The 13861-nt window shown below is 37.1% G+C and overlaps 3 protein-coding genes across 7 annotated transcripts; 2 read left to right on the forward strand and 1 right to left on the reverse strand.

The window, feature by feature from the left end:
- Nucleotides 1-1707: 1707 nt before the first annotated feature.
- Nucleotides 1708-2217, forward strand: LOC140794705 (E3 ubiquitin-protein ligase ATL31-like). The gene has a single exon (XM_073146843.1). The coding sequence runs from the start codon at nt 1708-1710 to the stop codon at nt 2215-2217; it is 510 nt and encodes a 169-aa protein (XP_073002944.1).
- A 990-nt stretch (nt 2218-3207) lies between these two features.
- LOC140792614 (E3 ubiquitin-protein ligase ATL31-like) lies at nt 3208-4870 on the forward strand. Its single transcript, XM_073143718.1, has one exon. It carries the CDS (start codon nt 3752-3754, stop codon nt 4751-4753), a length of 1002 nt encoding a protein of 333 aa, XP_072999819.1. The 5' UTR covers nt 3208-3751; the 3' UTR covers nt 4754-4870.
- Nucleotides 4871-5204: 334 nt separating this feature from the next.
- LOC140792599 (protein DETOXIFICATION 27) lies at nt 5205-10328 on the reverse strand. Of its 5 annotated transcripts, none has more exons than XR_012109778.1 (10): nt 9962-10328; nt 8398-8939; nt 8183-8269; nt 7932-7988; nt 6996-7234; nt 6777-6895; nt 6575-6661; nt 6419-6490; nt 5371-5463; nt 5205-5282 (listed from the first exon to the last, which is right to left on the reverse strand). XR_012109778.1 is itself a non-coding variant. In XM_073143692.1 (9 exons), exons 1-8 carry the CDS (start codon nt 10211-10213, stop codon nt 6443-6445), a joined length of 1431 nt encoding a protein of 476 aa, XP_072999793.1. In that variant the 5' UTR covers nt 10214-10328; the 3' UTR covers nt 5205-5463; nt 6419-6442. The 5 variants fall into 5 exon arrangements, 2 of the variants coding, with proteins under 2 accessions (XP_072999793.1, XP_072999785.1); XR_012109782.1 differs by having other exon boundaries at nt 5205-5295; XR_012109779.1 differs by having other exon boundaries at nt 5367-5463.
- Nucleotides 10329-13861: the final 3533 nt, after the last annotated feature.

The following is a 13861-nucleotide window of genomic DNA, read 5'->3' on the forward strand; positions in this document are numbered from 1 at the left end:
TTAACTATCAAGTTGTGACGATGTCGTAGAATATCTTTAACTATCATCAGGGCTGTGTTTCCCTTTGCTGTATTCTATTTATGCCTCTAGGCTTAGTACTTCTTTTCGTAGTGCTATATATTATAGCTAAAATACATGACTTGTATTAAAGAGTGTCGTTCTATTCCCCTCTCATTTTGTTTACCGGTAGACGTGCCTAAAATTGCCCAACGTCGTTGAGCCTTTTGCCCCCCCCCAAGATTTCTTTTTTGCACGGCAGTCTAAGCCGGGAGTACTGCAAAGGCCAGGGATAAAAGGTTTTTGCTCAATAGAAAAGAAAACTCCATTCAAAGGAGGTCAAACAAAATGTTATACCCTGCTATAGCCAGCAGCATCTTTACACATGATTGAGATGAACTCACGGATGATTTATTGTCACTTTGGTAAAGTTAGAGAGTAATTACTTGATGTCCTCAATCAGGTTTTCCATAAGGCCGTAATAGAGGTTCGATGTACCAATTATTTGGTTTAATAAAACTATTTGTCTAGGAGTTTTTCCTATAAAAAAATTGTTTCATATATGGGAGGTGGTCTCATGAGTTGGGCTCAAATAAACAATGAAAACTTCATGGGTCTAGACTAACAAATGTGCCATTTCTCCAAGCCCGAGTATTACATACATACCTTTGCTTAGATCTAGCTACCAAAATTTTTGATTAGTTCAAGAACTGGCAAAATGCTGGTCCCAACGAGGACTCTTTGAAACACAATTAAGAAGTAAAGTTGTCTCATAACTGCTTCTTAGCCGCCGCTGAATTTAATTAGACCGCTATTTTGTTGACCTCTTCATCTATCTTCCTTCATTTCATTTCACCCCTTGAAAATATACTGAAACATCCAAGTCTAATTTCTTGGCACTCGTACTTCATTGGCATTCGAAGGATTTGGTTCTGGAATTATTCCGAGTACAAATTTTGCATCATTTACTCCACATATTATAAGATTCCTATCCTGATTCCTACATTGATCTAATCGGTACTGCATGCTTAGTGACGTAGATTAAATATATATATATATATATATATATATATATATCTTCAAGAGATTGCGAACAAATCTAGCTGCAAATCTACTCTGATCAATCGAATGTGCCTGAGTATCTTTTGACAACCAATGACTTGTAAAAAACTCTCATAAGAAGCTACCTCTGGTTCTTGCTGTCATACGCCATGAAGATCGACACAATCTACTCGTCGCATTACCTGATTGGCTTTTTAGGAATTCATGACATCAAGGGTTTAATTAATTCGTTCATTAATATCACATTCTATTTTAGAATGCTTCTTTAACCTTGAGTGAGAGTACTCCCTCGGTGTCCTTTTATTCTTTCTTTTCGCTGATAACTTTATATATTTTGATCCCATTAATGCACGTGTAAGCGATCCATGATCACTTCTTTCGCATTAATAAGTTTAATAAGTAACGACGAAATCTAAACTTCTCCAACGAACAATAATAATATTTTGCAATTCTAGTGAATTCGAAACAACGTGCTTCCACTTCGACATCTCCATGTCCATATCACAACATACTTATAATTAAACATAAAGTTTTTAAGTATTTTCCCTTTGTCCTCGTGCATGATTTTTTATTTTAAAAAAAAAAATTCCAAAGTTGCCACCTTCACGCTTATAAGATGATGTCTCTTCGTGATACACTACGCCATTAATGGCTCCTCTACAGCTACTCCTCGTGCTGCTTCTGGTCACCGCCCGGTTCACCCAAGCATCTGCCTCGCGCCCCATCGTCCCTACATCGCCGTATGACGACAACTCATCCGAGAGCCTCTCCGTCCTACTCTACCTCTCCATCGTTCTCGCCGTCCTCCTCGTACTCTCCATCGCCCTCTACCTCCTTCGCTGCCGCGGTGACCGCACTCCGGCGGTGACAGAAACTCCGCCATGCCCTTCGCTCGTGGTCGGGCTTGACCCGGCGGTGGTAGACTCGTTTCCCGCCGTGGCGTACGCCGCCGTGAAGGTTCTCAAGGGCCCGCTAGAATGCGCCGTTTGCCTGTCCGAGTTCTCGGACGAGGAGAAGCTGCGACTGCTCCCCAGATGCTGCCACGTGTTCCACCCCGCGTGTATCGGCTCCTGGCTGGCGTCCCACGTCACGTGCCCCGTGTGCCGCGCCAACTTAGCGGATCTCGTCGTCGTAAGTAACGGGTCGGATCGAGTGTAGGTGGATGAATACTCTCGTGCTGCCGGAGAACGTAAGGAAGGAGGCGGAGGTGGATGACGAGCTTCTCGGAGTATTCCAGCAACGATGAGAAAAGAGAGAGGAAGTTGTGGGTTATTATTTGCGGGTGGTAGACGGGTTTTTGTGGTCATTGTGGATCCGATTGGTGTGATAATGGGTGCAGATGTGATGGCCTCAGTCGCCAGCGAGGCATCAAATATGGTCTAATTGCATTTCTTAGTTATTTCTTTACAAAATTTTCTTATATATATGTGCTGTACATTTTATTTACTTTGTAAGAAGATGGATGGATGGATGGTTTTGGTGCAAATTGCACGTAAGATTTTGACTGCATGTAGTTCAAATCCAAATCATATCACTTCTAAAATTTAGAAATATATTTCCTGATATTTGCTGAAAACAGAGCATGCATACAAAAATGATGGACTTTAAAAAGTATTCGTAGAAAATAAATCAATTTTTGTTTGTTTAGCAATATGTTTTGTTTGATATTGGATGTTATGTGAATCCAAAGGATGATCAAAATAAATCAAAATACTAACAACTCTCTCCTCGAGAAAGCTTCAAGAAAGAACGTGTGTTATGTGGATTGTTGACTGAGTCCCAATTCATCCTTGGGGTCAATAATAATAATTATTATAATAGAGTTCCATTCTGTTATAATTCTTCTTCTTTTTTCTCCTCTATCATATGTAATAAAGATGTTATGTGAATCCAAAGGATGATCAGTCACTCTGTGCTGGTGAAAGGAATACCATCATTTATAAGGCAGTAAGTAGTATTCTTCGCTATAGGGTTGGAATTGGGATCCTCATTTATCCGACTTGTATAGTCTTAGGGACACACATTGATTTGAAGATAGTACCAGTTTTGAAAGTTTCTTGACTGAGGCATATTATAACTATTTCTGTACGTTATTACAAGTTATCTCGATCGATTACTACCAGATAATTGAAGGGTCAATGGTTAACAATGACCCAAGTAGGTTTGGAATCTGGCATTTAATCTAATAACAACCTTATCATCTTCCTTTCTAGAATAAAGACGGACTTCTAAGCCCCCACCACAGAGTCAACAAGGCACTATGTTTTGTTTTGTTTTGTTTGAACAAGTCTATTATCTTTCTTGTAGAAATATAAATCAACATGAGGCGCAAGCTTGACCTAAGCTCAGTTATCAACTGGGACACGAAACATTCATTTACATAGTTTACTGGGCTTGTTGGGCAAAACAAAGTGTTACCATAGAATATGATATATTCATCTACAAAATTTAGGTAGTAAAATTACCTCATGATCATGAGGCAAAGGAGTTGGAAGTCATTGTTGCACCCTGATTGGCTTCATACTCGATACCAAAGAGTCAGACAAATCTAAAGCCCGGTCATTGGATGACTAGTATCGGCCCGATTAGTTTGACTGCACTGCTTTTCCAGTCAACGGTCAATGGCCCTTCCATATAACTATCCTCTGCGGCTGCGCCACTCGGTACCAGAAAACAAACAACAACGACGGCGATGGCACATCACAACCGTGGAACGCCGTATCTCCCTGCACTCCTCCTCCTTCTCGTCACCGTCCGGTGCGTGGAGTCCCAGCCCAGTGCCGTACCGCCCTCCAATAATGACTACTCCGCAGGATTTAGCGTCACCACTGCCGTGATCTTCGTCGCACTGATCATAGTCTTCTTCCTTTTAGCCTTCTTCTCCATCTACCTCCACCGTTGCACTGATTCATACACATCCTCCGGTTCATCCGTGGTCACCGTCGCCGCAACGGGCGGAAGGGAGCGGCGGCGCGGGCTCGATTCGGCGGTGGTGGAATCCTTCCCGACGATGCAGTACGCGGCCGCGAAGGAGCTCAAGGGCGGGAAGGGCGGCGCCGCTCTAGAATGCGCCGTGTGCCTCTCCGAGTTCGCGGACGATGATACCCTGCGCCTGCTCCCCGGATGTTGCCACGTGTTCCACCCGGAGTGCATCGGCGGCTGGCTTGCCTCCCACGTCACATGCCCCGTCTGCCGCGCGGATCTCTCCGATCCGGCCGTTCTCGACGACGGGATACGGCTCACCGGCGAGGAAAAGGCGGAGGAGGAAGAAATCGGCGGCGGGGAGGTAGATCTGGGGATGGTCCCGGCGGCAGTGGAATTAGCCTTCCGGCGAACCCAATCGGCGGTGGATGGGGTGGATCGGTTCACGCTGCGTCTTCCGGAGCACGTGAGGAAGGAGATGGAGGAGGTAGGTAGGCTCCGGCGAGCGTCGAGCTTCGCCATCTACCCATTGGAGGGAAGGCGGAGCGAGAGAAGAGGAGGTGGCGGAGGAGAGGGATCAGCGCGGCGTAGCGGGCGGTGGAGGTTGTTCTTGAGGACGATCTCGGGGAGGAGGACAAGAGAGGAGGCGGGTAGCGAGGTATCCGATAAGCAAGTGTTTCCCCTTAACGGAGCTCCTGTTACAGGAGATAGATCCGCATCCGCAATCGGTGAGACGGAAGCCTCCGATATGGCCGTGCTAAACCGGGTTTAATTCGTTGAGATTTGTATTTTGCGGATTCGGGTTAATCCCATAGCATACTAATAATCTGCTGTTGACCTGTTCCTGTACATAAAGAACTCTCTCAGTGCCATAACCATATGGCTAAAAGGCTCATATTGTCACAATATAGCTATTATCTTTTATTTAATAAGAAGAAGCCCATAAGATTAAACGGAAAAGAAACCGCATATCCACTAAAACATTAAGTACCAAACTCGCCTGGGCTACTTACATACAGTAAATAATAACACAAAATAAACATTATTAGACGACCCGCAACGTCAACTTCTGCCATTACGCACATCGAAATTTTTTTAAAATATCTTTTGTACTCTGTTCCTTGAGAGAAAGAAGATAACTTTAATTAATATCGAAGAGAGAGGATGGCACTTAACTTAGGGCCATTAGATGACACTAAAGCTTCTCGTTCAAGAAAAAGAGCAGATGTCAAGCCCAGCACAATAAGCCAATAATAATTCGATATAACAATCCATCCTTCCAAAAGATTTACATCTTTATCCTGTTACACAAAACTAATATAAAAATCATATTAAGAATGCCGAGAAAATGGGAAAACATTTTAATCTTCAGAGCACAATCCTACTTGCCTCCTCCGTCTTGCAAGAGTAATTAAAATCTTTATTGATCATGGGTGATGGTTGAGGTCTTGGGTTGACGCTTGACGGTAGATTTGTTCTTCACTGCGGAGAGAGCTTGTTAGTTGCAAGGTTCAGGGTGAGAAATGGCCGATGCATAGAATTAAAGGATTGTTCATTCGTGCTCGTAAATTTTATTTTTATGGAGGAGGAAAGTGTAAAATATATTTTTATTATAAATACTCTGAAATATGGAAAAATGTTGCTTGTGCAGAGATATTTGTGAGAGTAAGTGCAAATTTATTAAAGAGAAATTTTAAATTTACTAGTCGTGCGAATAACTTAATTGCTCTTCTAAAACAAATCTCTTTGGTAGAGAGAGTTTTACCTTTGTAACTTTGATTTATTATAATTTAATAATATGACTATAATATTTTCTCTCAAAAAATAATAATAAATTTACTTATTTTAGCTTGTAATAGTACAAATGTAAGGAAGTTCTTATTAAATGCAATATAATACGGATATATTAACAATTTTAAATTCACATTTATATTACAAAAATATTATAATTTTAGATAAATATATATTACTATTATTACTTTATATTCAATCAAAAATATTTTTGTCATTTAGTATAAAACATCACTAATTTCTAACACACATTTATTATTTTTTAATACTTTAATAATAATTTTATATCACATTAGATATAATTATTCGTTTTATATTAATATTCAACAAAATATTAGAATAGCTAATAATAATATTAGCCTTTTTTTTCTAGTATTAACAATTAGAAATATCTTCTACCATTAGCCTTATTTGAAAAAATATATATACATATATATTATTTTTCTTATTTCGGTAAAACAACTAGTTTGGACAAAGAAATTATAAGGCTTGGACCCAGAAGCCTTGTTGGTCCAAGAAAGCAACATTAGGTTGGGCCCATTTCATCTCCTGCTACTCTTCACAATCAACCTTTTCAATCAAAGAGGAACACAGTGATCTTGGTGCACATCCAGATATTCAAGTCCCCCCATTCCCCTATCCTCACCTGAGATCATGCAATGGAATTAATTTACTTGGGTTGGGCCCATTTCTCCATGCGAGTGCTTGCTATCATAGCCTGCAACAACAACACACCAAGGGATTTATGAGTGCGAATGCAGCAAATGGCAAATTCTTACTGCTAAGTGAATCCAAACCACACCTCTTCATTCCAATCACATCGGATGGTTAGCGTGGCTAATATTAGTGTTTGAACAGCAGTTCCACAAATCATTCCACCCCAAATCCCCTGCATTATATATATATATATATATATATATATATATATATAAGTTTTAGTTAATAAGCACTAATACCAGACTCTATATATATGATCATACAGAAGATAGAGAACTAAGCCATACCAAAACACCAAAGTGGAATAACCATCCCATAAGAACACCCAGAGGAATCCCAATGAAGTAATAGGTTCCAATATTAACATATGCCACAGTACTTTGCCACCCAGAACCAACAGCAACACCTACATTACATGCAGCATAGCTAGAAATTAAGTTTTTTTTTTTGGTAATAGGAAAGAAATAATTTCAAATGGTTATATAGAATTTGAGAGGATAAGTAACCTGACAGAACTGGTTGAATGCTGTTGAGGAGGATTGTGAATGCTAGTAGAACAGATAGTTTATCAACTGCTTGTAACACAACTTTGCTTGAGGAGAATATGAGAGCAAACTTGTCATGGAGGCTCATTATAAGGACCCAGAAGAAGAGGCCTATAACAATTGAAGTCGTTACTGAGACTATGGTTGCAAATTTAGCACCTCTGCCGTTGCCCGCACCGAGCTCATTAGCTACTCGCACTCTAAATCACCAGGACAAGCATGAGATCAGGACTAAATATAACAATCACACATTAAGTATAGCAAAGTTAAGTTGGTATAGACAAGTGTTTTAGAAAATTTACTTCAGACTAAAGAAATCAGGATATATCTTTTTTCTAACCATCATGACCTAACGAAATGATTTGTAAGCAATCTTACAGCCAGATAGTTCTTTTGTTGCTTAATGTCCTATGAAGGGCATGAGACAGTCTTACAACTTGAAGCTAAAAAGTCACTTTTATACCAATATCTGGGATAATAATTATATGATTACTCCCCTGAGATTTAATTGGACGGTACAGGTAATATATCTGTAACTATCGATAATATGAGGAAAGGTATGTAACAGCATTAATCATCCAACAATTATAATGGACCACTGAAAGGTACAGATAGCTGCTGCGAGTACACAATAGTAAATAATAATGCACCTTTCTCTTGACTCTAATTATTCCAATTACAAAAGTATATGATTTTTTATAGGAGTATAATAAATGTTATCAACTACGTAGAATTGACGTGTTCTATGCTTGGCTCTAATTTTCTATATAGAATTGACCATTCTTTAAGTAGCTTAAAATGACTGATGTACCAAACAAAATGCTTGACGATCGAAATGTAAGTACCATATGCAAAAATAAAACATGCTATGTATGAAAAGTGGTCACTTTGACATACCCAGTACCAGCAAAGAATGCGAGAGGAATCATCATCTCCCATCCATTTATACTCATACTGTTACGAAGAAAACAGAGTATCAATATCAAAATTCACAATCACTCTTCTGACTATTTGTACAAACAAACAAGTGCTAGAAACCATCAAGTAACAGAGATTGCAAAATTGAAATAACTATAATTGGAAATACACTAGCCACCCAATCTTAAGAGTAATAGCAAACATAAACTTTAGAAGTTGAGGCTAATTACCAGATGGATAGGGCATCTACTGCTATCTCAGCATTCTTTAGATTCCCCGTCAATAATATCAGTATCCTATAGTACCAATTCTCCAAGCTGTATGCATCAAGTTAAAACAACAGTTTAAGTAAAAGAATTCTTCATAGAAACGAAGAATTAGGAAAAAAAATTATATAAAAATGAATGGCACTATAACTCTAGCATGTAACTCTGTGAACACTAACCATAACATAACACCAGAAGCTGCTGATAATTTCAAGAAATCCCAGAGCCCAGTGAAGGCCTCCATTGAGAATCCCTTCCAAGTATGAGGGCAGCTACCACATGAAACATACGCAAATTGCAAAAGAACAGCAACCCACCAAGAAAAGTTAAGGGTAGCAGCAACGCCAATGAGGCCAAACTGCAGCTTAGAAACAAAGAGCCAACTGACAAAGATGTGGACTACAAGAGCGATGCCAGAGATGACGGCGTTGGCGTTGTTCTTGAGTTGGCACTGCAAGAACCTTTGGAGGGGGAAGAGGAAGGCAAAGGAGAAGTGGAGAGGGATGAACCATATCGAGACTATCCCGGCCTGGGCAGCCAACTCGGGGGGTTGTCCGGTCAGCCTCAGTATTGGGGTTGCAAAGAAGAAGATAGGTAGTAGCAGGACTGCACAGAGGAAGAGCACAATCCATGATCTCTGCATGTAAACACCCAGCATATGGTACTTCTTTGCGCCAAATGCTTGCCCACATAGTGTCTCCAAGGCACTCGCCATGCCGAGCTGCAATTTTCATAGTTAGATCATCGTCATCACTTCAACCTTAAGAATTGAATTTTTTGAAGAAAATTTGAGAGTCTAAATGAAGTTGAAATAATATGGCTAATCAAAAGCCAATATATATATATATATATATATATATATATAAACTTAACTGTTATAATAACAAAAGACTTCTACCAATAACACCTACCCAAAATCAAATTGCCACTGACAGAAGAAGATAGATATAAGTTTACATTGTTATATAATACTTCAGGAACAAATTGTCGGTTTGATATAGTGCTCAGAAGATAAACAGTACTTCCAAGATGTCGAAAATAAAAAAAACTATAAGAAACGTTCCCAATGAATGGGGATCATAGAAGGAATCTAACTACGAAATTTTCAAATTCACCAATTCGAATCTTACCATAAGATACGAGGAGACTTTTAATGTATTAAACTGACCAGAGGTTAATTTATATCAATATAAATAGTTGGGTTTTAAGTTCCATTGTTTAGTTGTTTGGAATCAAATCTTAAGTTCCATTGTTTAGTTGTTTGGAATCAAATCTTACTTCCAACAAGTGGCTACGGAATTTAGGTGCATTCACTTGTGTTCGCACGTGATGTTCCAACTTAAAAGAGTTCTGTAGCTGTCTAGAATAACTAAAAAGTCAATAATACGCCAACCTGAGCTGGAATTCTCTATGTAAAAAATAAGTTATGTCACGTAACACTATCCTATTAAAATCTCACTTATGTCAGAATAACAAGGACAAATACCGGCGACTTTTGCCAAGTTCCTTCAAAAAAATTTAAGAATCTTTTTTTATATAAATTAGCTTGTTAGAAAAAGCACCGTTATATTGCGAATAAAAAATAGTGGTAGGCCGTGAAGTAACAAATCTGGGTCAATGCGTTCTTCCCAAGGCTACAGGTTTTTAGCGTTAAAAGAGGAAATCAAATACCAATCTTAGCAGTTGCAGACTGTATGTTTGATGAAATGATTCGTAGAGGAAGAAGGCGAACAAGAGGAATACCATCAAGCCAAAGCTGAAGCCGACGACGACGGTGTTGGCAATGGATATAGAGGCGAGCTCGAGATCGCCGAGATGGCCGGCGAAGGCTTGTGTGATAATGTTCATGCTGTAAGTCACCACCCTGCTAAATATAGCAGGTGCTACAATCACCCATAGTTTCTTTGACTCCTCCCATACCCTTAATCCCAACCCCACCTCCTCCTCCCTTTCTCCTCCTTTCAAGAGTGCAACGCTCTCTTCTCCTCCCTCCATCACCCTCCCTCTTCCTCTTCCTCTTCCTCTTTTTCCCCTGCTTCGTTCCTCTCTTTCGTTTGGCAAAAGAGAAGAGAGACAGAGAGGGAGATCGAGAAGGCGGTAGCCGAACAGAAAGGAGACTTCTGGCTTTAAATAAGAGAGAGAGAGAGAGAGAGAGAGAGTGATATTTTAACCTCCCGTGTTTCTTCTGGTGAAGGATGAACGGAGAGTAATATATGAATATGCACGTGTACGCCTGCCATGCATTTGCGTACAATCCTTGCTCTTTTACATACATAAGAGACTGACATGTAATAAACATATCTAGTTGGGTGTTAGGTGAAAATAAATAAAATATATAATATATATATGTCACAACTCATGACCCAGTCAAGAGATAAGCATCTCATCTTAAAAGAAAGAAAGAGTGGTCTTCCACTTATTTAAACATGTGCTTGTTTTGAAAAATGATTTCGTCAGTGCTGACTTTATAATGTTTGGCTTTTAATCCAAAGAGGATAAAAGAAAAAAAAAATGGGGGAAAAACAAACGAATGCTACTTTAAAACCAGCTGACTACGAGTCCTCCAATGAAGAAGACGGCCTCCTAGGAATATGAACATTTCGAATTGGACTCTATTCGGATTCATATACAGCTGTATAAACTCCCATCATGGAGACACAGGAAAAGATTCCCCAAGAAAGCATTTGGGGATTTTTAAGGACGAGATGTTAACGGATTAAGTCTCTTTTAAATATATTCTATAGTTAATTAAATTATGTGTAAAAATAAGTTACTTGATAACTTAGATAGAAAATTTTATTATAATTAAGTTTAAGAGGTGATAAAAGCTATACTAACAGAATTTCTGTTAGTCAAAAATGATTAATCGTACTTATTTACAATCTAGTAACTAAACAAAAAAAAAAATATATATATATATAAATTATTTTATTCATATTTTATAACTGAACAATAATAATAGAAGGGGGTTGGTCCCAAACTTCCCACGGTGATTGAAGCACTGATAAATGCCGAATAAATGCTTTCGCAGAGGTGAGTCTTCCGTACACGTTGGACCACCTTTAAATTGGTTCAATAATTCTTTTATTTTATTTTTATATATCTACTAAAATTTACTCTTAAAAAAATTTAAGATTAAAAAGTAAGACTAACAAATCAAGTTAAAAGGTTAACCTCGGACCAAACAAGCCTTAAGAATACAACTACTCGTTACTAAGAAAAAAACGAAGTGATGCAAACTGGCAGATGAGGATGGCTTTGCCTGCTGGCGGTCACCACTTTCGATGAAAGCTTTCAATGAGAGAATTCTATTCAATGCATGCAGTTATTTTATAGAGAAATTTACATCCTATATTTTTAGGATTTGTAAATTAAACTCTATGATTTAGTAAATATATGCAGCAAACATTAAACATAATCAAATCTCTAAATTAAGTGAACTAAACTAAAAAATTATAATACCCTCAGCTAAGTTATACTAAGGGTATTTTAGTTATTTAAAAATAAGAGTATTTTACTTATTATAAAAATAAAATATTTTTACTTAACGAAATATTCTGAAGATATTACTTCAAATCTAACACGTGATGTTTTCTGTATATATTCACTAAATCAGATAGCTTGATTTGTAAATAGTAAAAATATATAGCGTAAAACCACATTTATGCTATAAAACAAGGTGTTATATACAATTTTTTTTATTTTTTTAATTTATATATATCGTCTACAATCCAATGAGAGGGATATATAACAAGCATATAATTTCCTTGTTTTTAATAGCATTATTTGTTATCATTATTGTAGATCTCTGCACATTATCATTATCGGCATTAATTAGCATCGTTACTTTATTGTCGAAAGTGTGCTCTTATATTTGAAATCATCCCTATCACAAATAATCTACAAAACACTTTTATTGTCGAAAGTGTTCTCTTTTATTTGAAATGAGGCAAGTTTAAACAATTGAATAAGCTCAAATCCATTTAATTAGGAAAGCTCTCAGCATCCGGTAAACCACTTAAGACACCCAGTGCATGGACTTAACTATTTATCAGGATCAGGCAGGATGGAAGTCCACACTCAATTCTCTTCCACATTCTTGTTTACCTTCACCCACTCATCTCCTCCTTTTCAGTTTTCTTATCCCTATAATCTTATATCATCACCCTGCGACCGGCAAGAGGTTAACCTAGAAAGATGAAGAAAGATATTGACATGGAAGAATGAAGTACAGAAAAGGATTTATTTTTATTTTTTTGGTGGGGGGTCTGAATAGAGTGAATTATATGTATAATTAAAGATTCTTTGGCATATATATTCAAGGAAGAATCCAAGAAGAACAAGACGCGAGAAGGAAAGCTCCTGTGGTCTGTCGCATTAGGATTTCCAGGCATTATTTCCACCTTCATTAGTCCTGCAAAAAGAAATAGTAGCAGCACACAGCCATGCCCACCTTCATTATTCTTGCAAAGATAAATAGCAGCAGGTGCCAAAAATCTCTCGTACACAGCCCTGCTGTTATTGTTGAAATTTTTTTTTCTCTTTCTAAACTAGCTAGCTCTCTATTATATTTTATTTACCTAAATATATTATTCGTCAAATTTAATATCAATATGAGTATGCGGCATTAGGTACAACACTGATGAGTTCAAAGTTTAATTTTTAAATAAAAATTTTAAAAATTTTATTTTATAAACACTCAACTCTTCAGCGTTTTATATTTAGAAAATTCTAGAGATAAGTATTTTATTTAAAAGAATTAAAAAAATATTTAGATAAATTTAGAGGAGCTACTATTTTTTTTTGTGATTTTAAGTGGAGTTGGCTTTAGAGAATATTCACGTCATTTTAACTTATAGAACTCTTCCATATAATGATATATTTTATGACTAAATTGAATCACCAAGCACAAAATTACGATGTTATAGTTTTTTAATTAATTTTTTTCTTTAGTATTTTTAGTAATAAAACACTAACTTTTTCAACGATACAGGTTAATGTTTTTTTTCTCATAAAACACTGAAATATTCGGCGATTCTTCTTTAAATATAAATGTTATGTGATAAAACGCTGATCTGATTACCTTAAGAGTTTAATATTTTATCGAGAATTACAGTGAAATAAATACTTTTGATATTAAATTTCTGGTGTAAAAAGAAAAGATCGAGTTTGATCAAAAGTTCATTATTGCTAGCATCTGCTAAGCTAGGCTTTCCATCAATAATGGCATCTACACACATCCATGTTGTTATTGTCAGTATGTCAGCTAGAAATTGAAGTTTAATTTAATAACTAATTTTAATAAAAATGATTGGACTTTTTAAAAGAAAAATTAAATGAAGAAAACTGTTTGTGGTAGGTAAGGAAGTTAATTTGTTTACAAAATAGATAAGTTTTGGAAAGTTACTTATTTTTAAAAAAATTAACCAAACATCCTCTAAATGAATTTTTTTTTTGTCTCCTATATTTTGGGCTAAAATTATCTTTTTCATGAGAACTTTATTTTGTGCCACTATATTTTTCTATACTTTTAATTAAACTATAAATACAAATGTCTAACATAAGTAGTTAAACTTCCAGGATGATTTAGTGATACAAAATAAAATTTTAGGAGTAAAATAATTTTTAAAGGTAACAATGCAC

This window comes from Typha latifolia, chromosome 1 (assembly GCF_019914945.1).
Source record: "Typha latifolia isolate L0001 chromosome 1, TyphaL0001v2, whole genome shotgun sequence".
Lineage (NCBI taxonomy): Eukaryota > Viridiplantae > Streptophyta > Magnoliopsida > Poales > Typhaceae > Typha > Typha latifolia.

Coding starts and splice junctions, on each gene's coding strand:
- LOC140792599 (XM_073143692.1), bottom strand. CDS start 10,213: ATGGAGGGAGGAGAAGAGAGCGTTGCACTCTTGAAAGGAGGAGAAAGG. Junction 8,940..9,961: donor GCTTCAGCTTTGGCTTGATG/GTATTCCTCTTG, acceptor TGAAAATTGCAG/CTCGGCATGGCGAGTGCCTT. Junction 6,896..6,995: donor CATTCAACCAGTTCTGTCAG/GTTACTTATCCT, acceptor CATGTAATGTAG/GTGTTGCTGTTGGTTCTGGG.
- LOC140792614 (XM_073143718.1), top strand. CDS start 3,752: ATGGCACATCACAACCGTGGAACGCCGTATCTCCCTGCACTCCTCCTC.
- LOC140794705 (XM_073146843.1), top strand. CDS start 1,708: ATGGCTCCTCTACAGCTACTCCTCGTGCTGCTTCTGGTCACCGCCCGG.